The 27195-nt window shown below is 39.1% G+C and overlaps 1 protein-coding gene across 10 annotated transcripts in view; it reads right to left on the reverse strand.

The window, feature by feature from the left end:
* Positions 1-1466: 1466 nt before the first annotated feature.
* rc3h2 (ring finger and CCCH-type domains 2) overlaps positions 1467-27195 on the reverse strand; it is a 122904-nt gene continuing 97175 nt past the window's right edge. For 9 of the 10 annotated variants that reach the window (XM_085965706.1, XM_085965705.1, XM_085965709.1 and 6 more), the window contains 6 exons: positions 26039-26243; positions 20931-21027; positions 19359-19440; positions 15836-15937; positions 13111-13253; positions 1467-7189 (listed from right to left, as the gene is read on the reverse strand). In XM_085965706.1, coding sequence (XP_085821832.1) covers positions 6988-7189; positions 13111-13253; positions 15836-15937; positions 19359-19440; positions 20931-21027; positions 26039-26243 — 831 coding nt within the window. In that variant the 3' untranslated portion in view covers positions 1467-6987. The other variant, XM_085965711.1, reaches the window with a different exon arrangement.

Consider the following 27195-nt stretch of genomic DNA (forward strand, 5'->3'; position numbering starts at 1 on the left):
GAGAACTTTCAATACTTGTATTGTTATAAAACATCTGACTCACCGGAACAATGTTACAAGAAATCTGCTAATATTTTAAAAGTTTTGTATATTGCACACACCATTGGATTGTCACTTATTTCATGTACACATTTTGCTAATTGCTATTTTCATCACTATTTCCCGTCATGTCCTATTCATTTCTTATACCGAGTTCTGATTCCGATCTCCTGGCTGAGTTGCCAAGCTACATGAACGCATGGTGCCAATCTATTGATTATAATTATGCCTGATCAGCATATATAACTCTAGCACCAGGTATATTCCCTGCCTTCTTTTTGGGGAGTCATGAAGAATCAGTGAAAAAACTCCCCCATAATCATATCCACGTATTTACCCATATATACAATGAAACCTGTGCAAACAGACATTCCCAAAAAACAAACACTTGAAAAAAATGGACACTTAGAGACTCAAATAACTTAACGTGGTAAAATATACAAGAGACACTTAAACTACAGACCTCAATGCACCGAGCCCTTTTATAACTTAAAACACAGGATACGCATCAGTGCAAGGCAGCAATGGGGTTTGTGAAAGAAGCGGCTTTTGTGGAATGGGGAGCTTTTTACCCAGCATCCATAGTAGCAGAGAAACCGCTTAGTAGCAGAGAAACCGCTCTATCTCTGGGATTGAATACTTGCACCCCTCTAACCCAGGGATAGAGCGATTTCACTTATGTTATGGATGCTAGGTAAAGAACTCCCCATTCTACTGAATTAAAAAAAACAGTACAATGACCAGTTTGAAAATAAGGACAGCTGCAAAAAAGACAGCTGCAAAAAAAGAGACAGCTGATGACAGCCCCCAAGGTATCCATAATTTACAGGCTTCACTGTACTCCCTTTCACAGTAATGTAACCCATTAATGTGCATTACAAAGTTATATGTGGGTCCAAGTTGGTTTGGAATTACAAAAACAGTAAGATGGTTCAAGCAACATGTATAAACAACTTGAACTTTATGACTCCTGAACCATTCAATTGTTATTGCCTTGTTACTGTTCACAGCCATTATATACCGTCGTCAATGCATTCAGAATATCAAGTTACTAGCAGTTGTTGGATTGTCACCTATAATGGCTGCTACCTCTTGATATTAATTACATTCAAATTACACAACTGGCTATGTTTATATTTAGGAAATGTTTCCTTTAATGAATTGGACTATTGCAGTTGCATTAACCATTGTTTAATGTGTCGAATAATGTTTCCAATATATTCCACACACATACCACCACCCCTCCCCCCAACCAAGCTAAAGCCCCTTTTCACAAAAGGCTGTGTCTGTAGGAACAGCAATGAGGAAAAACGTTAATTGACAAATAACCTCGAGGGCAATTAGGGATGGGCAATAAATGCTGGCCTTGCCAGCGACACCCACATCCCATGAACGAATAAAAAAAACTTTAAGCAATGAGGAAAAACTTTAATTGACAAATAACTTTATTGTTATGCATGCAAATACATTTAAAGTACTGCAAACTGTCCCATCAATCATCTTTCAAACACTGAAATTCATGATACTCTATTCTAGTGTACAGCCCAAGCTATTAGCTCTTCAATTCAGCGCTACAGCAAACAAGGTTTTGTACACAGAGAATTCAACCTTTGCTATTCAGTATCACAAAACTAATCCATTACAGACCTAAATGGCCTAGCATTCATATTTCACCCTATTCCTAAAACAAAAAAGGTAACAGATTACCAACAATTTGGAAGTCAAATTGAAATTAACAAATGGAATAGAATTTATTCCCTATTTAATTAACCGAGCACTTTAAAAAAAAATTATACATTTTAAATATAAGCCAAGTAGGTGTAGTAAAAGTGACCATTAAATCCATCTTATCGATGGTGCCTCCTTTATACATGACGGATGTGTACCATCTTTAATTTCATTTACATTTCAATCGAACAATAGATTTGCAAAGAAAATGTCTAATACAGACGTAAAATATTCACACTTGAGCTCCACAATCGATTGTACAATTGACAAAACAGGCCTCTTTTCCCAACTTTTCCAGCTAAGCAATTTTTCTAAAGATTTTAGCTTTGTAGCAAGAAAACTTTTTCATAACTTCCAGGGAAAAGAATATGCAAAACGGCATAAATGCAGACAGCAAATGCTGCAAGCTAACCACAATGCTTCAAGTGGCTGTACAGTGGGCACGTGTAGTACAAAGAAGAACCACGTGTGTTGTATCACAACTACAGTATAATGTACTTTTATTTGCCCAGCTAAGGAACTGCATGCATTTCCATGCCTTTGATTAACCGAGGCCTTCACTGGATGGGTTTATGGGCTATGTGCAGGTGACTCAATTCTGAAGTAATGCATCTTGGGCCCATGCAGCAGAGTAACAGCATAGGAGTGGATTCCATTTAAATATCTTTAAAAAAACGAATGCTGGTTGATAATCAAAAATGCTGATACGTTACCATAGTTAACGTGCATCAGTTATAAAAAAACAAATTTCCCCAATCCCCCTCCAGCAGGGCACAAAAGAATGTAATTTTAAAATAAAAAGTTAAGGTACATACACAAGATTAATTTATGTAATATATATTCACCCTCAGAAAGCACTGAAGATGTTATTTGTAGTTTTGTAGCACAGAGGGTGGTCATTTCCCTGAGGGCTGCAATCAATTTTCAGAGGGCTATTGAGATATTCCTGGGCTCCGGTTATATCTTGGTCATATTCAAGTAACACAACTAGTAGCATATGAAAAGTCCTTTAAGATTAATATACTTAAAAGTTATCTATGTGTTTACTTTCCTGGATTCAAGCATCAATAAATAGACCCTAAACGATATAGTAGGCATTTTCATTTTTTGCGGGGGTGGGCGGGGGTTGGTTACTTCCAAAATAAACATTGGATATTTGATGGGGCCTGTGGCTGTGAACATTTATGCAACAGGACCCGTTTTCTACCACTGGAGGGAGAAAGCAACTACTGTACTTACAATTCACTGAGGCCCCATAGTGGCAGAGAATAAGTACTACTGCAGGACCTTTTGTACAATTCCTTTTGAAATTCTATATTCCAATCTGATGGTTTTGATCCAAAGCTTGATCATGTTTGCACTACCAAGATGTGGACCAATGTGCCTCAGGCAGGGATAAGAAAATAGGTTTCAACGACCTCTGTGTTCCTGTACTTTAAATTCTGTCAGTGATTATGAGCTTGACCCATATTTTTCAATACCTATGCCTGCCTGCTGTGTTGCCAGCAAGAAAGCCCCACACACAGTTAAATGTAATGATTCATGAAAAATAGATAATGAGCTCAATTAGGCATTCACCTATTACAGCAACATAGTAACTGTCATTTATAATTAACACATTCATAAGCAATAATCAGTACTGTGTGCAACTCTGGTGATTAGTGACTATTCGATTTATGGAGACCTTTAAGGTCTTCCAGTTTATTAATAATGCAGCTGGACAGCTGAACTAAAACTGGAACTTTTAGATGGAAACTACAGCACACATCACTTGAAAACATTATGTATTTTTACATAAAATTTACATTAAATATTGTTCCTATGCTACTTATTTTAATGACTTACACCACCTGCCTAAAGCTTTGGTGCATATTTTGGTTTACTCTGAATCTACATTGTTAAGAGCAGCTTTGGTTGAAAATTAAATTACTGCAATAGAAGAGTTTGTAAAACGGTCTGCAGTCAGTTTAGCTTTAGATTGCTTACTACTGTCATCCCAGTATCCAGATTTAAAAAAAAGTTAATGTGTACAAGTCCAGAGACATGGACTAAAGACCATATAAACACATAAAGACTGATACTTCAGACTAGAATAGGTGCATAGATCCCAGTATCTATAAGCTTCGGTATATGATACTGAGTACAGAGGCCCACAAAAATTTTAATGTACAATATCACTCCTTCATTACAAAAACCTATATAAATCCTATTATAAATAGGAAGAGATTTCATGATACTGCCTAATGCAATCATAAACATCAAGCAGCAATCTGTCTCATCACGCTGTGCAAATATCCTCCAGGAAAAAAAATGTTCAACCCTCAGGGAAGTGCACAAAACTGTTTTAGAAATTCTGACGCTTTGTGGTGGTATTGTGTATCACTTTAACAACTCAGACGACCAATAACATGATCTTGCAGAAGTTGTTTACCAGCAGAACACCTCCTTTGCAGCTACCTGGTGAAAGTCGCGCTTGGTTTAAAATATCCCAGTACGATTTTCAGAACAATCAACTTCACAGAAGTCATCAAAACATAAAAACGCAAAATGTAAAATCAAGACAGTAGGACAGCAAAGATAGAGACTGGAGGACACTGTTAAACATAGGCAAATAGCAAATGGCAACCCTACATAACAGAAATTACTTGCATGCAACAGCTGACTTTTTAAAAAAGGGAATTATTAACACACAGTTCTATTACTTAATTTGAAATGGTTTGATCCAAAACATTCTCATTATAAAATTAACAAGATGAACACAGGCTAGGGAATCAACAGAATTGTAAAAAATAAATGAAGGCTAAGACAGTTAAACTTTTAATCAGCTTTTATAAACAGATGCTCTTGTTACTCCTCTTCAAAAACTGACTACTGTACTATGGTCTTAGCTATGTAAACAAAGCCACTTGTTTAATTCTCAGAGCTAGCTCAGAAATTTTATTTACAATTAGCTCATTTAGAGAGTGAAGGAGAGCCTGCTTTTCCCCTCAATTTCTCAGATGTGTGTGTGTGTAAAATTGTGAAAAGAAAGTTTACACAAAGTTAAAACAAACAAAATGCCTTTAACATCTTAAGTATCACAACTGCAGATTTATGTAAACAAATGTTAAATACTTCTACTGTCAGTGCCCCAGCTATTATATAATAAATCTATCAGTCTCCCTGAATCCAGGAAGCATATGTGAAATGGCAGAGATAAATTATGCCTTGGATTAAACAAAATGCATGATTATTACCAATAGTATCTTATTCAAATAAAACTATTGATATTGTTGGCATTTACTTCTAAGTTTGATCAAACTGAAGATGGTTGTTTTAAACTGGACTGTGAGACTCTGGATTGCTTATAAATTTATTACAGTATTTTTGGGCTCTTACTGCAACCTATAACGTTCATCCATTATGAAGCAAATACAGAGAAGCCATTAAAAGTTATTAGACTAGACAGGGCAGAAAAGAGACCAGTAGAACTGGCTTATCATTCAGTGCAAACACCACACAATGCATGAGTTCCAAAATACAGCTTTCACTCTGTACTTTATATACAGCAAATGTAATGGCAGGAAAGTGTAGTAGATACTTTCTTTTTAAAAAAAAACGAAAAACATCTCCGAATATCCAAGTATTTTAAACACAACTATGATCTGCACTAAAAAACTTTGCAGTACTTTATGTAAACCAATTACAGAGATGCATTTCAGTGTAATTTACTAGTGGTGAAAGTTCATTATTGTCATTACAGAACATTTCAGTATCTGAGGTACTTTTTGTTGATAAACTCAGTAATGAAAATCTCTACAAGAACATAAGAAAAGTCAAGGACAAGACAAGGCTTTTTGATGTAACTGTTACAAAATGGAACTATTTGCAATTTTTGTCTTTGGTGTGTTTTTGGGGGTAGAAGGCAGTGGGCGAGGTTTCATTACTTACTATTCTGTATCCAGTCACTGTGCTCATTACTACCTGCTCAAGTACAGTAATGTAGGCAGTGATGTTGAACTCCCTGATGCTGCAAATCCACCAATACCAGGATGTAGCAGGTTAAATTTCTATCCTAGGAGCACCGAGACCAACAGAAGTGCCTCTAAATGAAATGCAGAAGAATCGATTTTATGCAATTGCTGCTTAGTCTGTGAACAAAGGAGATGAAAGCATCCTGCCACATGAATCAAAAGGCAAAATAATGCAGATGCTGGAAATCTGAAATATAAACCGAAAATGCTGGAAATACTCAACAGATCAGGCAGCATCTGTGGAGAGAGAAACAGAGTTAATGTAAAAGGTCACGACCTGAAACATTAACTTGGTTTCTCTCTCCACAGATGCTGCCTGACCTGAGTATTTTCTGTTCATATGCCACATTAACCAGTGCTTAGTCAGCGGTTAATCTTGTAGGATACTTTCACCTCCTTCGGAGGCACACCTTGGCTATTCAGATAATAAGTGACAATGCCACAATGCTTCAGCGATCCTACCCCATTTTTTTATATTTGCTTTATAAATTTGTTTAACACTTAGCTAGGGATATTTCTCAGTTTTTCAATCTTATGTTAACATCGCCTATGGAATCTGTTGGAAACTGTATTTTGAAACTCTATGCATTTTAAAAAGGTGAAAAGTATGCTCCTTCCACCATTTAACAAACAATACAAGTTTCCTATAAAAGTGCAACAATGCCATGAAACGAAATCTTACAATAACAGCTCGAAAATACAGTTTTCCAAGCCATTATCTTCTTACAATTTTGTGCGAATTGTACACAAAAATATATAAAAGAAATAGAAGGAGGTAAAGTCAGAGTTAGCTTTCACCAGGTATGTTGCTGCAAGGCCCTGCTGGTCAACAACTGAGTTGTTTATGTTCTACATTTGCCATTGTGAATAAGAATGGCTAAGTTACTGCACCGGCTCACAACAGACTCATAAAAGGCTGCTTTAAAGCATTAAGTAGAATGATGTCCAAATCCCAAGGTTCATTGGAATTTGAACTAGTTATCCGACTAAAGTTAATTTTATTTGTCAAAATGGTTAATGCAGGAGGGCTTTTGTAGTATCAAAAAAGTCCACAGGAATTTGATGCCCCCATATTGTTCTTTAAAAAAATACATAATATAATATACACACACACATATATACAAACTCATGTGTTATATATATTATATTATATAATATAGAAAGCAAAATTAATTGCTTTTGGATGTCGGTGTAAGCACAAAGCCCTTCAGCTCCCATTGACTAGAGCCTCGCCATTAGTTGCAGGTTTCTTGTCTTTCTTATCTTCTGACAGCTTGACTGCAGATGTTTTCAGGACCAAATTATTGATGCTGAAGGAAGCAGTCACAGCCGGGGAGGTGATGAAGCCAACTGAGGCTGTGGTGGGCTGGTTAAAGCCAGAAGTTATAGGTATCATCTTCTGTTCCTCTCTGACGGAAAGGGAAATACAAGAAAAAGCTAGTTAAAACAGTCAAACTGGTTTCCATCAATGTCTTTTGTTAAGTTATTCTGCATTTTCTCCCATTCCCTGATTTCGTGTCTCTCCATACAGGGCCCCCACTCTATAGCTGACACCGCAGGCAAGTGACTCATTTCTGGGCCTTTGCAAATGCTGGTCTGTAAACTGGGTGCTAGGAAGTGGATTCAAGCTGCTCAACTTGCAACTTTTATCTTCCTCTGTAGAAGCATCCCTCCATACAATACTTTCCACAAATGCCCTGCCCGAGACTGGGAGTACACATATGGAGGGCCACTAGTGTAAACCAGTGCCCCATCACGTGATGGCACAACACCTTAATCACACTCAATGGTACAGTATTATCGTACATAATTCATGTATTCTGCAGAAATAAAATATGTATCGGCATCATGTCGAACATACTGCCCAAATGGTTTGCTATGAATTCTTAACATTGCCTATTAAAGCAGCTGACCCGTCATAATTAAACTGTTATCAGCAGAATCATAAGTATCTTCTGATTGGAAGGGGCGGGATGGGAAAAATATAAATACAGCTTGCCCTGAAATCAGACTTGCCATCCTAGAACAGAACTACACTGAAGTGCAGTTGTGTACTACTACCCCCTAAATTGATTCTGCTGTTGATTTTTTTTCCAGTAAGGCTCATTGCTGCATTTGTCTCTCCTCAAATCAACATAGCCAGCCATTTAAAACCTTTCTTTTGATAAGTAAACTCCTGTAGGTATTGTAAGGGGAACAGATAGGGTAGATAGAGAGAAACTATTTCCGCTGGTTGGGAATTCTAGGACTAGGGGGCATAGCCTAAAATTAGGTCGAGACCCTTCAGGAGTGAAATTAGGAAACACTTCTATACGCAAAGAGTAGTAGAAGTTTGGAACTCTCTTCCGCAAATGGCAATTGATGCTAGATCAATTGTTAATTTTAAATTGGAGATTGATAGCTTTTTGTTAACCAAAGGTATTAAGGGATGTGGGCCAGAGGCGGGTATATGGAGTTTGGTCGAAGATCAGCCGTGATCTCACTGAATGGCGGAACAGGCTCGAGGGGTTCAATGGCCTACTCATGTTCCTATGAATCTACAAAATAGACAGATTAAATAGAACATTTACAGGTAGGGTTTAAATGTGTTGCCACCTGTCACCACATGAGCAAGACAGATAAACGTTAGTTGTAAATTAAAAGGTAAAAAGTATTCAATACTGAATTCTGAGGTGATTTTCTGCAGACAGCCAGATACGTCATTAAACATTTGTTCAACATTAGATGTCAGCCATGGCTCAGTGGTAGCGCTCTTGTCTCCAAGTCAGAAGGCCATGGGTTCAAGCCCCATTTCAGAACGTGAGCACGTAATCTAGGTGGACACTTGGCAGCACAGGAAATGCTGCATTGCCAGAGATATCACCTTTTTAAACCGTGGCATGTAGAATATTCATGGCACTATTTGAAGAGCAGGGGAAATTCTAGCAGTGACCTGGCCAACATTTACCCTCAGCCACCACCAAAAACAGACTATCTGGTCATTTATCTCATTGCTGTTTGTGAAAACTTGCTGTGTGCAAATTGAATTATATCAGTAATTATACTTCATTGCTGTGAAGTACAAAGAATGTACAGCAAAGAAACAGACCAATGGGCTCAACTGGTCCATGCTGGTGTTTATGCACCACACAAGCCTCTTCCCACCTTATTTCATCTAGCCCTATCAACGAGTTCTACATTCTAAGCAAGGCTATTTTTTTTTTTTTTTTTTTTTTATAAATAGTCTTATTAACCTGTGTCGCTAGTTTTAGTGATTTGTGTATCCGTACCCTTACCCCATGGTCCTTTTGCTCCTCTACCCCATTTAGACTCTTATTTTCCCCAAGGAGTATGCGGTCTCCTTATTCTTATCAAAATGCACCACCTCACACTTATCCATATTGAAATTAATTTGCCAATTACATGCCCATTCTGCAAGTTTATTAATGCCTTCTTGTATTTTGTCACAGTCTTCCTCAGTATTAACTATACTAGCCCCGAATTTGGTGTCAGCACTTTGGGACATCCTGAAAACATGAAAGACGCTATATAAATGCAAGTTATTTCTTGCTTTACTCAGGAGGTAGTAGATGTGAATGTTTTGTTCATGCACAAAATGTGAGTATAAATTGAGACATCTTTATACATTATAGGTGGATTAAACCACTTCTATGAAAAGTGCCTTTTTTCAGATTATAGATATCAAATGAGCAGATTGCTTAATTTTGCTAGGCTGCCCGAAATTAAGAAATAATCTACTGAATCTTGGAATTTCATGCACAATGATGATAGAATTATTGGTGCTCAGCATTTTTACTATTGTGATGTTTATCCTTGGGACCAGGGTGATAGCTAAGCAAGCAGTGGGAAATGTGCACCGGTCTCTAATTTGCGAAATTAAATCCTATTTTGAGTACATAACTATCAACCATTACTTCTCGTCCTGAACATTACACAAATGGTTCAGACCTTGTAGATCTTGGAGATTTCATTTATATAAAGCCCATTTTCTAAAGAATTTTCCACTTCAATTTGCTTGCTTCTGGAGACCTGGATGACAAAGAGCAAGGGACTTGCCTCTTGATATCAGAGTCACAGAAAGTTTCAGCACAGAAGGAGGCCATTCAGCCCACTGCGTGTGAGCCTGCTCTGCCAGAGCAGTCCAAAACTAATCCCGCTGCCCCGCACTCTACCCATAGCTCGGTGTCTTACTCGGCTTCAATTATTTATCACATTTTCCCTTGAAAGATGCAATGGTCTCTGCCTCATCCAATCCATCCTTTAACAATTCACTGTGTAAACAAAAACTATTGTCCTATATTATGCATTCATCTAGCTGCACCTGCACTGTCAGAAAATTATGTATTTGAACTCCCAGGCTTCCCTTTCATCATCTTCCTATTACGTGTATACTCCCATTCATTGCTTTTCCACCCAAAATGTATGACCCACATTAACTTGCACCTGCCTGTCCGTTCCACTAACCGGTTTACGTCTCCCGGAAGACTGTTAGAGTTGTCTTAACAGTTTGCCAAATCTCTGATTTATAAGTGATTAGCAAATTTCAAGATTGTGCTCCTTAAGCCCAAGTCCAAATCATCTCAAATAACCCAGAGCAAAAATGGACCTAGAACTGACCCAAGGTACACCAATTCAAATCTTTCTCCAATTTGAGCAACATTCAATTACTTTAAATCTTTGTTTCCGGTCAACCAACCAGCTTTCTAGCCATGATGCTACATTTCCCCATGGACCATATACCTGAATTTTTCTAACAATCCTCATGTGAGGCACTTTATTGAATGCTTTCTGAAATTACATACACGTTACATCTACTGCATTCTCTTTATCTAACCAATCGGTGACTTCTTCAAAAAATCTATTACGTTTGTTAAACACGACTTGGCTTTAACAAATCCATGTTTGTTGTCAGTTTGTTGAACCAGTGGGTGTGGTGTGGTGTATTTGGATTTTCAGAAGGCATTCGATAAGGTGCCACACAAGAGGTTATTAAACAAAATTAGGACTCATGGGATTGGGGGTAATGTACTAGCATGGATTGAGGATTGGTTAACGGACAGAAAACAGAGTAGGAATAAACGGGTCATTTTCGGGTTGGCAGGCTGTAACTAGTGGGGTACCGCAAGGATTAGTGCTTGGGCCTCAGCTAGTCGCAATCTGTAGCAATGATTTGGAGGATTGGGGCCAAATGTAATATATCCAAGTTAGCTGATGGTACAAAGCTAGGTGGGAATGCAAGTTGTGAGGAGGATGCATAGAGGCTTCAAGGGGATATAGACAGGCTAAGTGAGTGGGCAAGAATATGGCAAATGGAATATAATGTGGAGAAATGTGAAGTTATCCACTTTGGTAGGAAAAATAGAAAAGCAGAGTATTTTTTAAATGGAGATTGGGAAATGTTGGTATTCAGTGGGACCTGGATGTCCTTGTACACAAATCACTGAAAGTTAACATGCAAGTACAGCAAGCAATTAGGAAAGCAAATGGTATGTTAGCTTTTATTACAAGAGGATTTGATTACAAGAGGATTTGAGTACAAGAGTAAAGACGTCTTACTGCAATTATATAGGGCCCTGGTCAGACCACACCTGGAGTATTGTGTACAGTTTTGGTCTCCTTACCCAAGGAAGGATATAATTGCCATAGAGGGAGTGCAACAAAGGTTCACCAGACTGATTCCTGGAATGGGGGGATTGTCCTATGAGGAGAGATTGAGTAGACTAGGCCTATATTCTCTACAGTTTAGAAAAATGAGAGGAGATCTCATTGAAATATACAAAATTCTTAAGGGCTTGACAGGGTAGATGCAGGGAGGATGTGTCCCCTGGTTGGGGAGTCTAGAACGAGGGGTCACAGTCTCAGAATAAGGGGTCGGACATTTAGGACTGAGATGAGGAGAAATTTCTTCACTCAGAGGGTGGTGAATTTTTGGAATTTTCTACCCCAGAAGGCTGTGGAGAGTCAGTCGTTGAGTATATTCAAGACAGAGATCGATAGATTTTTGGATATTAAGGGAATCAAGGGATATGGGGATAAGGCGGGGAAAGCGGAGTTGCGGTAGAAGATCAGCCATGATCTTATTGAATAGCGAAGAAGGCTCGAAGGGCTGAATGGCTTACTCCTGCTCCTATTTCTTATGTTCTTATTAACCTATGCTTTTCTAAATGTTCACTCATTTTATCTTGAATTATGGATTTTAAGAGTATGTCTACAATGGACGTTGGACTAACTAGTCTGTAATTAGCCAGTTAATCCTCCTCTCCCACCGCACAATTTGTGGCCAGAGCCTCGGATAACACCTTTCTGCAGTCTGGGGTGCATGTCACTCGGTCTCAGTGACTTACGTTGAATAGTGCTAATTTTTCAGAACCATTTCTTTTTCTACCATTATCTCCATTAACTGTTCCATATCCTTCACTAGTTCACCGACATTCTCACTTCCATCATTATTTGTAAAAATTGACAATAGTTAATATTGCTGCCATATTTAATTCTCCATAGTTAGACTCCCTCTTTCATCCCTAAGCAGTTCTATGCTCGCTAATTATTCTTTTACTTTTTATATGCTTAAAAAAAACCTTACTATTTCCCTTTATATTAGTTGCTACCTTTATTCTCGTTTCTTTTCAGCTTTTCTAATCTCCTTGAACCTCTCCACTACAATTTTCTTCAGTATTGTTCGCCTTTATTTTATCATATACCTCCCTTTTAAGTTTCGGTTTTGTTTTAAATCTAATTATCCATGGAACTTTGATACGCCTCCTTTTTGCCAAACAGAAGTTTTTAAAATATTCTCTCTCATTTGAAGATTTTACACTGCTGATCTGTTGACCGGTTTGCTAACTTATCTGCTCAGATAACTTGGGCCAGATCCCTTCGTGCCTCATTGAGTTTTGCTCTTTTCCTGTCTAGCATCCTCATCTTTAACCCTTCACTATCCTTTTCTATTTTGACATTGAACCCAACTATATGTGGTCACTATAGTTTTCGGACTGTCACATCAGTTATTTATCCCATTTCATTTAACAGAACTAAAAAGTTAGGCAAATGCTTCTTTCCTTGTCAGTCTATAAACACAACAATCTAGGAAGGAGTCCTGAATACATTCCAAAAAGCATACCTCATTCTGACTACATGCATTACCTTTATTTCAGTCTATCTTGAGATAATTAAAATCATCCAATTGTACAACCCTGTTCTTGCACGTTTTTCTAAACTGTCTGCAGATTTCCCCTTCTATTTCATCTCAACAAGATTTACAAACCCAAATGTCAAAATACACTTTAAGGAAAAACAAAATCATGATATTCTTTAACTATATGATTCTTACGTGATAGCAATCTGCTCTGCAATCCTGCGGCCTTGCTCCTCCTGCTCTTTACCTTGATGCTTATGATGATGTCCATTTTCAGACATACTGTCATTGGTCAGATCACCTTGGGAGCCGATACCCAAATGCCGATCAAGGACACCCTGTGTGAACAAAAAAAATATTGCTTTAAGCCTGGCACTATCTTTGACCCAATGTAATTTAATATGTGGCATAAATTATACAATCTTTAAACAAATATTACAAAATATTCCAGATAAATTTGCTGCACTAAAAATAAATATTTTCTTCCAATCACCTTGCAGGCATATGAACAGGTTGCAGGACCTTTTTCAAACTCTGAAAACTGAAAGTGTTGGTAGTTTCGACAAACTAGCTATTCTCATGAGTCATCATAAACTACTGTTTCAAGCTGAGCTCACTTACATGGAGTGTTCCTCTCTTGCCTGACGCAAGGTGACCAGCAGCAAGATAAATAAAAGTTCCAACCAGCTTACAAAGGTTATATTTGAGCCAAGGTTACTACGCTGGTTCCTACAAAGTGTTGTGCATCAGATTTCAGATCAGCCCCGTGTTGCAGCAGAGCAATTTATTTCTATACGCTTTTATCCTTTTGGCTCATTCTCCACCACTTGGTCTGTTAAACTGTACAGTTCATGAATTCTTGTTTGTTAAAAGATTTCCAGAACTGTTGTTTCAGCATCTGTGATGTGATAAGTAGAAGGGATAAAGAAATCAAGTGCTACAAATGTAAATTAAAATCACTGGTGAAGCATGTGCAAGGCTCAAGGCTACTGTACAACCTGGTTCTCTCAAGGAGCTGGTTAATAGACTGGTAGACCAGAATTTGAAATGCAAAGGATTATGAATGATCCTATTCAAAGTATTACATTTCAGGGCTTAACATGTGGAAGATATATGTAAATAGAGAATTAAGACTGTTCCTTACAGGGGTAGGATGCTTCAGTCTTTGAATTAAGGCTATTCAACACATCAGAATCCCATTCAATTTGCGCAGCATCGTGTTAGGTAGTACACACCATAGGAGCTTATGCACCTCATGTACGGTAATGGATTTCTTGGTTAACCATTTTTTTTGAAGCAGAACTATAATTGTCTCTCAGATAGTACAATGAAGCTGATTAGGTTTTATGCCTGCATTCCAGCGTAAGACATTGATTAAATAAATTGAGCTATAACACACATATCGTTGTATTAACTATATCAGTTTTGTCGAATAGAAATTGCTGACTAGCCACAGGCATGAATATGGCAACACCGTTTCCACACAATCCACTAACACACACACACAGATTAATGTACATTTACTTAAATATCTACCACAATTCAGTGCAAAGCTTTGCAGTCTTTCTCTTTCAAAGTTTTGAATTCTGGCACGAATTTATCAGACATGGCACATCTTAGTGCAGCTTCTAGCTTTTTCTCCAGAAGTTGTGAGCAGTACTTTGAGTTCAGAGTGATTGCTGAAATGGTTGACTCGCACAACAAGATGCGCCAGACCCACCCCTACTCTCCATCCAGAACATGGTCGAATGCGGCTTGTTCTTTGCCATGATGTGCCCTGTTGGAGCTGCTCATCATTGGCTGGACTTGCTTTCTTCTGCTGTCCTGGAGCAGTTATTCCGAATGGTCGAGCTGACCACAATGACATGATGTACAGCGCACACAACGATCAAAAAACAATCACATGTTCTGCTTTTCGTCTTACTATTTTACCAACAAATGTACAAAAAGTTTAAAGCACACATGCATACGCTATGCGAATATAAGTATTGAGATCACCTGCCCAACAATTACATCTTTATTAATTTTTAATTACTAATAAAAATGCAATTAGCGAAATCTGGATTCCCAATTAGCCACATTAGTGGCTAACGTATTGGACAACACTGAATTATAGGATTGTTTATTCAATGCAGTTCATCCACCCCCTCATTTTTCTCTACTTTAGAGCAGTTGTGAATTTTAGATACATGTGCATTATAATGTATATGCATGAAAATTATTTGTTTGTAAAGTGCTACTCCAGTTGTTAAAACTATTAAAATGGTCAAAATAAAAAAAGTACTGGTCACAGAGGTATAGTATTTCAATGTTGTGGGAACACGGGAAAATAACCTTAACATCTAAATTAAGGACAGATGTAGCAAACAGCATACCATCCTTTCCAAGCCAATTAAAATAATACTTAGCAAAGGAATCAGGATTGCTCCATGTGGCTGCTTCACAAATCGAGAGACGGCAACTCTCAACAAGAGTTGAGCAAATGGCCATGGCTCTTGTAGAATATGCTTTAAATCACAGTACAGGAAACTTTGTGCTATCCGGCACCGACGGGACCGAGCTGTTGCCGTTCCCTAAAAACTGCCGGACACTCCAGCTCTAATGTTGAAAGATACGGAAGCTTGAGCTCCATATCTGTCAACAAACCCTACAGCTTCTAAACAGTCCAAGCGTCTCTGTAGCTTAGCAACAGCTTCAGCAGACCTTGACTGTTGAGGAAAAAAGCAATGAGAAGAAAAAAAACCTAACGAAAACGGCACCTGATTTTTGCCAGTGGCTCAAGCATTCCGAACAGTTAGCCTCCGGATAACACAAAGTTTCCTGTAGGTGCTTTCCATCTGCTAACTGGGAAAGTCAAAACATCTCCCCATCATAAACCCAGCAGGTGACCATTTCTTTAATATGTAGTATATATCCATACCTCCAATCCCTCATCTTGATCGGCATCAGTATCCAAAGCAGAAAGCTCCAATTCTATATCCCGATCAGGTCTTGCATCCGCGGAATCCTCTGAAAATTCCCTCTATTAGTGAGCAAACAATCAAGTTTATGATTGTGAATAAATTAAAATGCCTGTCTGGTACCAACAGGATAATTGACAGCAAAGTGTTAAAATATATCAATACACAAAACTCTGTGCTTGGATGAAGGAGTAGATAGTGGTATCTGCAAACTTCGATATAAAACTAAGTTGGGAGGCACAATAAGTAGTGCAGATTTGAGCAGGAATTTACAAAGAGGCATAGACAGATTAAGTGAGTAGGCAAAACTGCAGCAAATGGAGTTCAATGTGGGGAAGTGTGAGGTCACCCACTTTGGATCCAAGAAAGAAGATCGGAGTATTTCCTAAATGGCGAAAAACTAGGAACGGTGGAGGAGCAGAGATGTGGGTGTCCATCTACAAAAATCACCAAAAGCTAGTGGACAGGTACAAAAAGCAAATCAAAAAGGCTGACTGAATGTTGGCCTTTATCTCAAGGGTAATGGAATACAAAGGGGAAATTATGCTTCAGTTGTACAGAGCCATGGTCAGATCCCATCTGGGGCACGGTGTTCAGTTCTGGGCGCCACACCTCAGGAAGGATATACAGGAAACTTTTTTTTAATCTGGCACCGACGTGGTGCCGGTTCATCAAAAATTCCAGATAACCGAAAGCTATAGTAAAAGATACGGAGAGCTGAGAGCTCCGTATAAAGCAACAAACCCTGTTGCTTAGCAACAGGTTCAGAACAATGGCCACAAGTTCCAAGCGTCTCTGTAGCTTAGCAACAGCTGCAGCCACACCCTTGCACAGCAACAAATGGAGGAAGGCAAGTCATAAAAGTTACCTGAACCTACTCCTGAATTTTGCCGGTTAACCGAGATTTCCGGTTATTTAGGTGCCGGTAAATCGAAAGTTTCCTGTACTGGCCTTGGAAGGGGTACAGCGCAGATTCGCCAGAATGATACTGGGCTAAAGGGTCAAATTACGAGGACAAGTTACATTAACTTTGCTTGTACTCCCTTGAGTATAGAAGATTAGAGGGGGGATCAAATCGCAGAGCTTAAAATAAATAAAAGGATTTGAGATAGGGTAGACAGAGATTCTAATTCCTCTGGTGGGGGAAATCCAGAACAAGGCGGCATAATCTTAAAACTAGATCCAGGCCATTCAGGAGTAAAATCAGGAAGCGCTTTTCTTTTCCTTTTTTTTTTACACATAGTAGAAATCTGGAACTCTCTCCCCCAAAAGGCTGTAGATGCTGTGTCAATTGAAACTTTCAAGACAGAGATTGATAAGATTTTTGTTAAGTAAGGGTATAGAGGGATATGGAGCAAAGGCAGGTAAATGGGATTGAGGCACAGATCAGCCATGATCTAACTAAATGGCGGAATAGGCTCGAGGGGCTGAATGCGCTAATCCTGTTCCCATGTTCCCAAGTGCATTTTTATTTATTAATTTTTTATTTATTTATTTATTTTTAAACACCATGGTAACACCAGTAACATTGTATGGAGAGGGGAGCTGTCATCACGGTCAGCTCGACCAATCGTAAAAACTGCTGCAGGCCAGCGGAGAAAGTGAATCCAACCAATAACGTTCAGCTCCAAAGGGGCACCTGACGGTAATGGGCAAGCAGCATTCAACCCCATTCTGGATAGAGAGCAGGGGCAGGACTGGCACATCTTGTGCGAGTTAACATTCTCAGCAATCACTCTGAAGAAGTCTAACTATGGCTTGCAACTGCTGGACAAAAACCTAGAAGCTGCACTAAGATATGCTATGTCCGATAAACTCATGCAAGAATGCCAAACTTTGGTGACGTACATTTACCGGTATTGTTTGTAAGGAGTTATGTACGAAATGTGGCTAAAACGTCGTCACTGTGGCTATGCTAATGTGGCTAGTGAGCAATTTCTATTGGATGACACGGTTGCACAGAAACCAAAATTACCAGCAAAGCTTGGTTAAGCGGCACAGGTAAAAAATATTTTCACCATTACAAGCTACTTTTTTTTTTAAAAAAGCCAATATAATGGTTTTCCCCTTTTTCCATTTCTTCAACACTAAGTCATGGATTCTTTCCATTTGCTCGGTCAATGGAAAATACTCTTGCTGTTTATTCCTTGCCTTTTAGTTGACAGGACAGAATAATCACAAGTGTCATATATATGCAGTAAAAGGAGTTTATGTTGGTCCTGTCTGGAGGAGTAAACTCTTAAAAGGGGCAAGTACATCCAGTTTTTCCCTTGTGTGCCATGCAAAATATAACCAAATAAACAATGAATCTTAGCCAAAAATTTGAGGTGGAGTTTTGCTATAAACGTGTTGACCCAGAATTTGCTGGAGCATGGCATCTCACTGTATGCCCTGTTAGTTAGGCTTGTTCCTGCAACCATCAGCGCAAAACATTTTTTGCCCACAAAGTTGCTGGAAGTGCGAGCAAGACCAACAGGGTATCTGGGACCTTGGTGAACAATGGGACAAACAGTGTATCTCCTTAACCAATGAGATTTAAGGATTGAGAAATAATGAATTAGCGTGGGTGAATTCAATGTCAAATCAGGTACAGTAAATAGAGAGGGAAAGAAAGATTGGATCGAGAGAGAAAAAGAGACAGAAAGGAAAGAATTAAAAAAGACATTTTTAAAATCTCCAACAATTCACTACCTGAAGGAATAAGACTACACACTTTTAATTGTTCACTTTCTGGGCGAGAGGTCAATTGGAAGTCATTAACAATTATCATGTTGTTAAAAGGATATTTATACTATTAATTACTACACTTAACTTATTGCGGCAAGTTTAATGGGCAATTAATGTGCAAATGCAGCAACTTCATGAAATTCACAGGGAGGTTAAGGATGAGATCCTGTTTTCCTGAAGCCAACGCCAAAGTGGCGCAAATCAGGCAGCAACATGTGGTGATTCGTAATTCATGGGGTATCTCTTCTGTGCCACAAGTTGCTGGCCGATTAATAACGTGCACTTTTTCAGCAAATTCTGGGTCAATACTCTGCTCTAACACAGCAAAACACACAGTGTGAGTTCATTGAAAAAAAAACTGTGCACCAAGGAAGAGCCAGTTATGCTGGTCACTCACTTCTGAACCTGTAAATTTGCATAACATTGTGATGCAGTGTGAAATAGACTGAACTGTATTCAGCAATTAAAATGAAGGAATACAAAAGCAAAATAAAATACAATGGTCTGGGGACAGGATAGGATGCATAGGAAATTCATGCAGAAATGTATTATATTCTGTATGTGGTTACCAAAGTGGAACAAAGATGCTGGCTACAGTGTCAAATCTTTACCCTATGGTGAGTCTATCTCTAGGAAGTGATCTCACTTGGCGTGATCCCATGAGCACTGGGGATTTCTATAATGTATCTTTGGAATGATTTTACAGGGAGGAGTTTTATGATGTGAATTTCATGATCTCAGTCACCATGTCCTCACCTGCTGCAGTTCAATATTCAATTGATCTCCACCATTAGAACGTTTCCTATGACCAGACAGGTCTATCACTCGCAATCTGTCCCTGCAAGAATAAGTTACCAAATGTTAATCAAAGTCATCAATAATACTAATTAGCTGCTGAATGCACCACATCGTGGAGGGGCAATGGGTTCATGAGCATAACACATCAATCTCAATCATAACATTTTGGGGAGACACTGAATAAAAGTCAGGGGCTTCTCCACAATTCCTACTGACTAAAGTGTAAGAGGGGTCTGGCAATAGGTGTCCTGCCCACCTTCTCAACACAAAATGGGACTGCTACAGGGAAACCTTGAAAAACTATAAATAAAAAACCTTTAAGACATACCTTTGTAATATTGAATTTTTGTCTTCATTGTAGCATTGAATGGATGTTGCCAGTCTCAAGTCCCATTATACTTACGTGTATCAATGAATCTTTTCAATAAATTGCACAGAATATTTGAAATACCACCTGAAGAAAGTCACCTATGTAGGAAGTAAACGCCTCTTGATTCTTTAACTGATTCCTGGCAGTGTGCTAAGTTATTAAGGTGGGTAAATGCACATTCATACATTATTCATCATGCCCATTTGTGAAAGAAGACAGTGTTGCAGAGGGAAATCAATATGCTGAAGTAAGTTAATTAATGTGGTGTGGTTAAGATCAGATGAGTACTTGTATAAAGGAGATTGTTGTGTGCAATAAACTCCCTGGTTCTCCAGAATTAGGTTAAAAATAATAAAATTGGCAACAAAAAAGGCAAACCTAAAAATATGGACCAAAAATAACCATCAGATGCACCTTGATTGGTAAAATAGCAAACATTATTTTTTTGGGAGAAATTATGACAAGTTTTATAATGATTCGTACAAATGTAGCATCAGTTGTGTTCCTCCATAATTTCCAAAGAAGTCATCCAAATTTATGTGGGTGGAGGAGAGAAAAAGAGAAAGGGGAAATATCTCTGATTACAGCTTTCTCTTTTGAAACGACTGTATTTCAGTGTTTCTAAACAAAGATGCTCACCATTATTCCATATATTTGTGGTGGACCCATATGCACACGAGTAAAGCAATGATAGCACTATACAGTAATAGATAACCTATTACAGATCCAGGTTATCTATTACCGATCCAAATGCAAAAAAGAGGATTGAGCATGTAATATGGAAAAACTTCAGCCTGGAACAGATGTGAATTTGCAGCTTATTCTGGTGACCTCAAGTTTTATGAATACAACCATTTTTTATTTTTATTTTTTATAATTACACAGTAAAACAGTTTTGAAACCAGACATTCAGAATTCATAATGAAGCTCTCAGTTGCACCTTTAATTTTTTTTTTTTTAAGTAACAGTTGCATTTAAAAATAAATAGCTGTTGACAGCTTTATTTTACTCTTCAAGGAAATTTGCCAAAAATGGTTCCATTGCAATATATTTTTCCATCAAAGTCATTACATCTAAAATAGCTTGTTAATAGAGATATAGGACAAGAAAACACACAAAGTAATTAGAGACTGTTAATACTAATGGCATTTTGTTATTACCTGCTTAGGTATTGACCAGTGGTAGAATTTGATCCATAGGAAAGGGCATGGGAACTCCAACTACTAGAATCTGCATGACTCACGTGTGGACTATAATCTGTGGAAAACATTTATGTTTTACTAAATTGGATTTGGATTTTTAAAAATCACTATTAGAGATTTATGCTTGATCTTTTAACACAATACTTAATCAGAGACAACTTTTGAGAGTAAAAAAAGTGACCACCAAACTATGTTGTCACTAGTTTACGTGCATTCATAGCAAGAGGTGGAACTTCCAAAGACACATTTTTCGGTTTTAATCTCACTCCACCTTGGGAGAAATTTCCAAAACATATAGCAATACATGTGAAATGAATATACAAGTAACAATGTAGAACTTGTATTTAAATATTGCATTACATGGTTTGTCACCCAAAGAATGGCACGTAATCATTAGTGTGCTGTAGATAAGTTTATTCATTCAGATACTACTGGGTTCTGCAAGCTGATCAGTTAGCTTGTTTTTTTAATACAAGTTGCTATTGCCTCCAAAATGGACAATGGGAGCCAGCATCAAAAAAGATAAGAAAGCATTAAGAAAAAAAAACTAGCATTTTTAAAGTAAGTTAAATAAAACAATAAAAGGGATATTAGGAACAAAGAATTTCATATTAAGGTTTTAGTAATTATGTGTGTTGTATGGGGTTAATATTCCAGTAATAAAGACATAGAAACATAGAAGATAGGAGCACGAGTAGGCCATTCAGCCCCTCGAGCCTGCTCCGCCATTCAATGAGATTATGGCTGATCATCCAAACTCAGTACCCTGTCCCTGCCTTCTCCCCATATCCCTTGATCCCTTTAGCCTTAAGAATATATCTAACTCCTTCTTGAATATATTTAATGAATTAGCCTCAACTGCCTTCTGTGGTAGAGAATTCCACAGGTTCACCACTCTCTGGGAGAAGAAATTCCTCCTCATCTCTGTCCTAAATGGCTTACCCCTTATCCTTAGACTGTGACCCCTGGTTCTGGACTCCCCAGCCATTGGGAACATCCTTCCTGCATCTAGTCTGTCTAGTCCTGTTAGAATTTTATAAGTTTCAATGAGATCGCCTCTCATTCTTCTAAACTCCAGCAAGTATAAGCCCAATCGACCCAATCTCTCCTCATACGTCATTCCTGCCATCCCAGGTATCAGTCTGGTGAATTTTCGCACTCCCTCCATGGCAAGAACATTCTTCCTCAGATAAGGGGACAAAAACTGCACACAATACTCAAGGTGTGGTCTCACCAAGACCCTGTACAACTGCAGCAAGACATCCTTGTTCCTGTACTCGAACCCTCTCGCTTCGAAGGCCAACATACCATTTGCCTTCTTAACCGCCTGCTGCACCTGCATGCTTACCTTCAGCGACTGGTGCATAAGGACACCCAGGTCTCATTGCACTTCCCCTTCTCCCAATCTATTGCCGTTCAGATAATAATCTGCCTTCCTGTTTTTGCCACCAAAGTGGATAACCTTGCATTTATCCACAATATACTGCATCTGCCATGCATCTGCCCAATCACCCAACCTGTCCAAATCATACTGGAGTTTCTCGGCATCCTCCTCACAGCACACATGCCCACCCAGCTTTGTGTCGTCTGCAAACTTGGAGATATTACATCTAGTTCCCTCGTCTAGATCATTAATATATATTGTGAATAGCTGGGGTCCTAGGACCAATCCCTGCGGTACCCCACTAGTCACTGCCTGCCACTCGGAAAAAAACCTGTTTATTCCAACTCTTTGCTTCCTGTCTGCTAACCAGTTCTCTATCGAAGTCAGTACCTTGCCCCCAATCCCATGTGCCTTAATTTTGCACGCTAATCTCTTATACGGGACCTTATCGAAAGCCTTCTGAAAGTCCAAATACACCACATCCACTGGTTCTCCCTTATCTATTTTACCAATTACATCCTCAAAAAATTCCAGTAGATTACTCAAGCATGATTTACCTTTTGTAAATCCATGTTGACTTTGTCCGATCCTGTCACTGCTTTCCAAGTGCTCTGCTATTACATCTTTTATAATGGACTCTAGCATTTTCACCACTACTGATGTCAGGCTTACCGGTCTATAATTCCCCGCTTTTTCTCTACCACCTTTTTTGAATAGTGGGGTAACATTAGCTACCCTCCAATCCATGGGTACTGTTCCAGAGTCTATCGAGTTCTGGAAGATGACCAGCAATGCATCTACTATTTCTAGGGCCACTTCCTTAAGTACCCTAGGATGTAGATTATCAGGCCCTGGGGATTTATCGGCCTTCAGGCCCATCAATTTTCCTAACACCATTTCCCTACAAATACTGATTTCTTTCAGTTCCACCCTTTCATCAGACCCTGTGTTCCCCGGCATCTCTGGGAGGTTATTTGTGTCCTCCCTTTGTTGAAAACAGAACCAAAATATGTATTTAGTTGGTCTGCCATTTCTTTGTTCCCCATTATAAATTCCCCTGATTCTGACTGCAAGGGACCTACGCTTGACTTCACCAATCTTTTTCTCTTCACATATCTATAAAAGCTTTTCCAGTCAGTTTTTATGTTCCCTGCTAGCTTACTCCCATAATCTATTTTCCCTTTCTTAATTAATCCCTTTATCCTTTGTTGAATCCTAAACTGCTCCCAATCCTCAGGGTTATTGCTTTTTCTGGCCAATTTATATGTCCTCTCCTTGGATCTTATGCTATCCCTAATTTCCCTCGTTAGCCATGGTTGAGTTACCTTTTTTGTTTTATTTTTATGCCAAACTGGGATGAACAAATTCTGTAGTTCATCCATTCGGTCTTTGAATGTTTGCCATTGCCTATCCACCGTCAACCCTTTGAGTGACATTCCCCAATCAATCCTACCCAACTCGCTCCTCAGACCATCGTAGTTTCCTTTATTTAAATTGAGGACCCTAGTCTCTGAGTCAACTACTTCATTCTCCATCTTAATGAAGAATTCGATCATATTATGATCGCTCCGACCCAAGGGGCCTCGTACAGCAAGATTGCTAATTAATCCTTTCTCGTTATATAATACCCAGTCTAAGATGGCCTGATCTCTGGTTGGTTCCTCGACATATTGGTCCAGGAAACCATCCCGTAAACACTCCAGGAATTCCTCCTCCACAGTATTGTTACTAATTTGGTTAGCCCAATCTATATGTAGATTAAAGTCACCCATGATGACTGCTGTGCCCTTATTGCACGCTTCTTTAATTTCTCTTTTAATGCCATCCCCAACCTCCGCCTTACTGTTTGGAGGTCTATATACCACTCCCACTAACGTTTTCTTCCCCTTAGTATTTCTCAATTCTACCCATACAGATTCCACATCATCAGAGCTAATATCCTTCATTACAATTGTGTTAATCCCTTCTTTAACCAGTAATGCTACCCCACACCTCCCTTTCCTTTTTGCCTATCTTTCCTGAATATCGAATACCCTTGGATGTTGAGTTCCCAGCCTTGGCCATCCTTGAGCCACGTTTCCATAATCCCAACCAAATCATATTCGTTTACCTCTATTTGCGCAGCCAATTCATCCACCTTATTATGAATGCTCCTCGCATTAAGACACAAAGCCTTCAGGCTTGTTTTTTTAACGCTCTTAGACCTATTAGAATTATTATTTACTGTGGCCACGTTTGATTTAAATCGTTGATTTCTCCGGCTGCCACTTTTGTTTTTCTCCTTCCTATCTTTTGCTTTTATCCTGGTTTCCCTTTCCTCGGTCTCCCTGCTCAGGTTCCCAACCCCCTGCCATTTTAGTTTAAACCCTCCCCCAGAGCACTAGCAAACACTCCCCCTAGGACATCGGTTCCAGCCCTGCCCAGGTGCAGACCGTCCGGTTTTAACTGGTCCCACCTCCCCCAGAACCGGTTCCAATGTCCCAGGAACTTGAATCCCTCCCCCTGGCACCATTCCTCTAGCCACGTATTCATCTGAAATATCCTTCTATTTCTACTCTGACTAGCACGTGGCACTGGTAGTAATCCTGAGATTACTACCTTTGAGGTCCTATTTTTTAATTTACCTCCTAACTCCCTATATTCCGCTTTTAGGACCTCATCCCGCTTTTTACCTATATCGTTGGTGCCTATATGCACCACGACAACTGGCTATTCACCCTCCCCTTTCAAGATGTTCTGCAGCCGCTCTGAGACATCCTTGACCCTTGCACCAGGGAGGCAACACCATCCTGGAGTCTTGTTTGCGGCCGCAGAAACGCCTATCTATTCCCCTTACAATAGAATCCCCTATTACTATAGCTCTCCAGCTACCAGTTACATCCTCAAAAAATTCCAGTAGATTAGTCAAGCACGATTTACCTTTTGTAAATCCATATTGACTTTGTCCAATCCTGTCACTCTTTTCCAAGCGCTCTGCTATTACATCTTTTATAATGGACTCTAGCATTTTCCCCGGTCTAGAATTCCCCGTTTTCTCTCTACCACCTTTTTTGAATAGTGGGGTAACATTAGCTACCCTCCAATCCATGGGAACTGTTCCAGAATCTATAGAATTTTGAAAGATGACCAGCAATGCATCTATCATTTCTAGGGCCACTTCCTTAAGTACCCTAGGATGTAGATTATCAGGCCCTGGGGATTTATCGGCCTTCAATCCCGTCAATTTCCTTAACACCATTTCCCTACAAATACTGATTTCATTCAGTTCCTCCCTCTCATTAGACCCTATGACACTCCTGACATTTGAGTAGCTTTTAACCACAATATTATTGCTTTAGCACATTATGTGGGCTGAACATTTAAGAAACCAGCCAACACAGGGACAATAGGAATCCCTGGGTCTGCTTGCAGCCTGAATTAAGAGTTATGCTTATAAAAATAACTTTCTCAAACAATTAATCAAAGCTACAATGGAGGCATCCTATAGTTCAGAGACAGGTAGGAGTGATACAAAGAATGTTACCATTTTTACTTTAGTGTCACATTTCCTTCCCCTTTATCCCCAGGTTTGATTTACATAGAAGTTATCACTAATATTTATATTTGAAAACATTCTGAATATACTTAATTGTATAAAACAATGACAATCCCTTTTATTATGGAACACAGAGAATAGACCAACCTGTTACACTAATCGGCTTTGTAGCACTTCCTTGGGAAGCTGTAGCCTGGACTGGGTCTGTGTTGTGATAACCTGTGCGGGCAGACCTAGAAATTGCACCCCACTTCGAGATGATCGGTCCGTCACCAAATGGAATTATGGGATCTTCATCTTTTCCCCTTCTATGAGGGTCAAACAGATTTAGCCTTCGTTTCACATTAAGGTCCTGAAAACAGCCAAGAATGTTGTGAAAAATTAAACGTCTGAAATAGCCCACTTAAAGTTTCAATAACAAGTTTTTGAAAAAAATCTTTTTTCAACTTTATCTTTTAATGTATAATCAACATTTTAAATCCTTTCACTGTGGATAAAACCTGGGTACATTTCACTATGGGGTGGGGAACCTAGATTCTTATCCCCTCCTTCACTAAGATGTACACCAAAGATTCTTGTGCAGGTAATTAACCACTATTACAAGCAGAATTTGGATACCTAGATGAAACATTCTCTCAGCTCAAGTCCAAGATACAAAACACATACAATTAGAATATCTAGACAAGTGTCAGTCGTGGCTCAGTGGGTAGCATTCTTGCCTCGGAGTTAGAAGGTTGTGGATTCAAGTCCCACTCCAGAGACTGGAGCACAAAAATCTAGGCTGACACTCCAGAGCAGTATTGAGGGAGTGCTGCACTGTCGGAGGTGCTGTCTTTCAGATGAGACATTAAATCGAAGCTCCGTCTGCTCTGTCAGGTGGACGCAAAAGATCCCATTGCACTATTTCGAAGAGGAGCAGGGGAGTTATCCCTGGGCCCTGGCCAATATTACATAGAAACATAGAAGATAGGAGCAGGAGTAGGCCATTCGGCCCTTCGAGCCTGCTCCGCCATTCAATGAGATCATGGCTGATCATCCAAATTCAGTACCGTGTCCCTGCCTTCTCCCCATATCCCTTGATCCCTTTAGCCTTAAGAAATATATCCAACTCTTTCTTGAATATATTTAATGAACTGGCCTCCACCGCCCTCTGTGGCAGAGAATTCCACAGGTTCACCACTCTCTGGGTGAAGAAATTCCTCCTCATTTCAGTCCTAAATGGCTTACCCCTTATCCTTAGACTATGACCCCTGGTTCTGGACTCCCCGGCCATCAGAAACATCCTTTCTGCATCTAGTCTGTCC

The sequence above is a fragment of the Somniosus microcephalus genome, chromosome 23 (assembly GCF_052327205.1).
Source record: "Somniosus microcephalus isolate GS21.2 chromosome 23, FLI_Smic_1.0, whole genome shotgun sequence".
NCBI classification, from domain to species: Eukaryota; Metazoa; Chordata; class Chondrichthyes; order Squaliformes; family Somniosidae; genus Somniosus; species Somniosus microcephalus.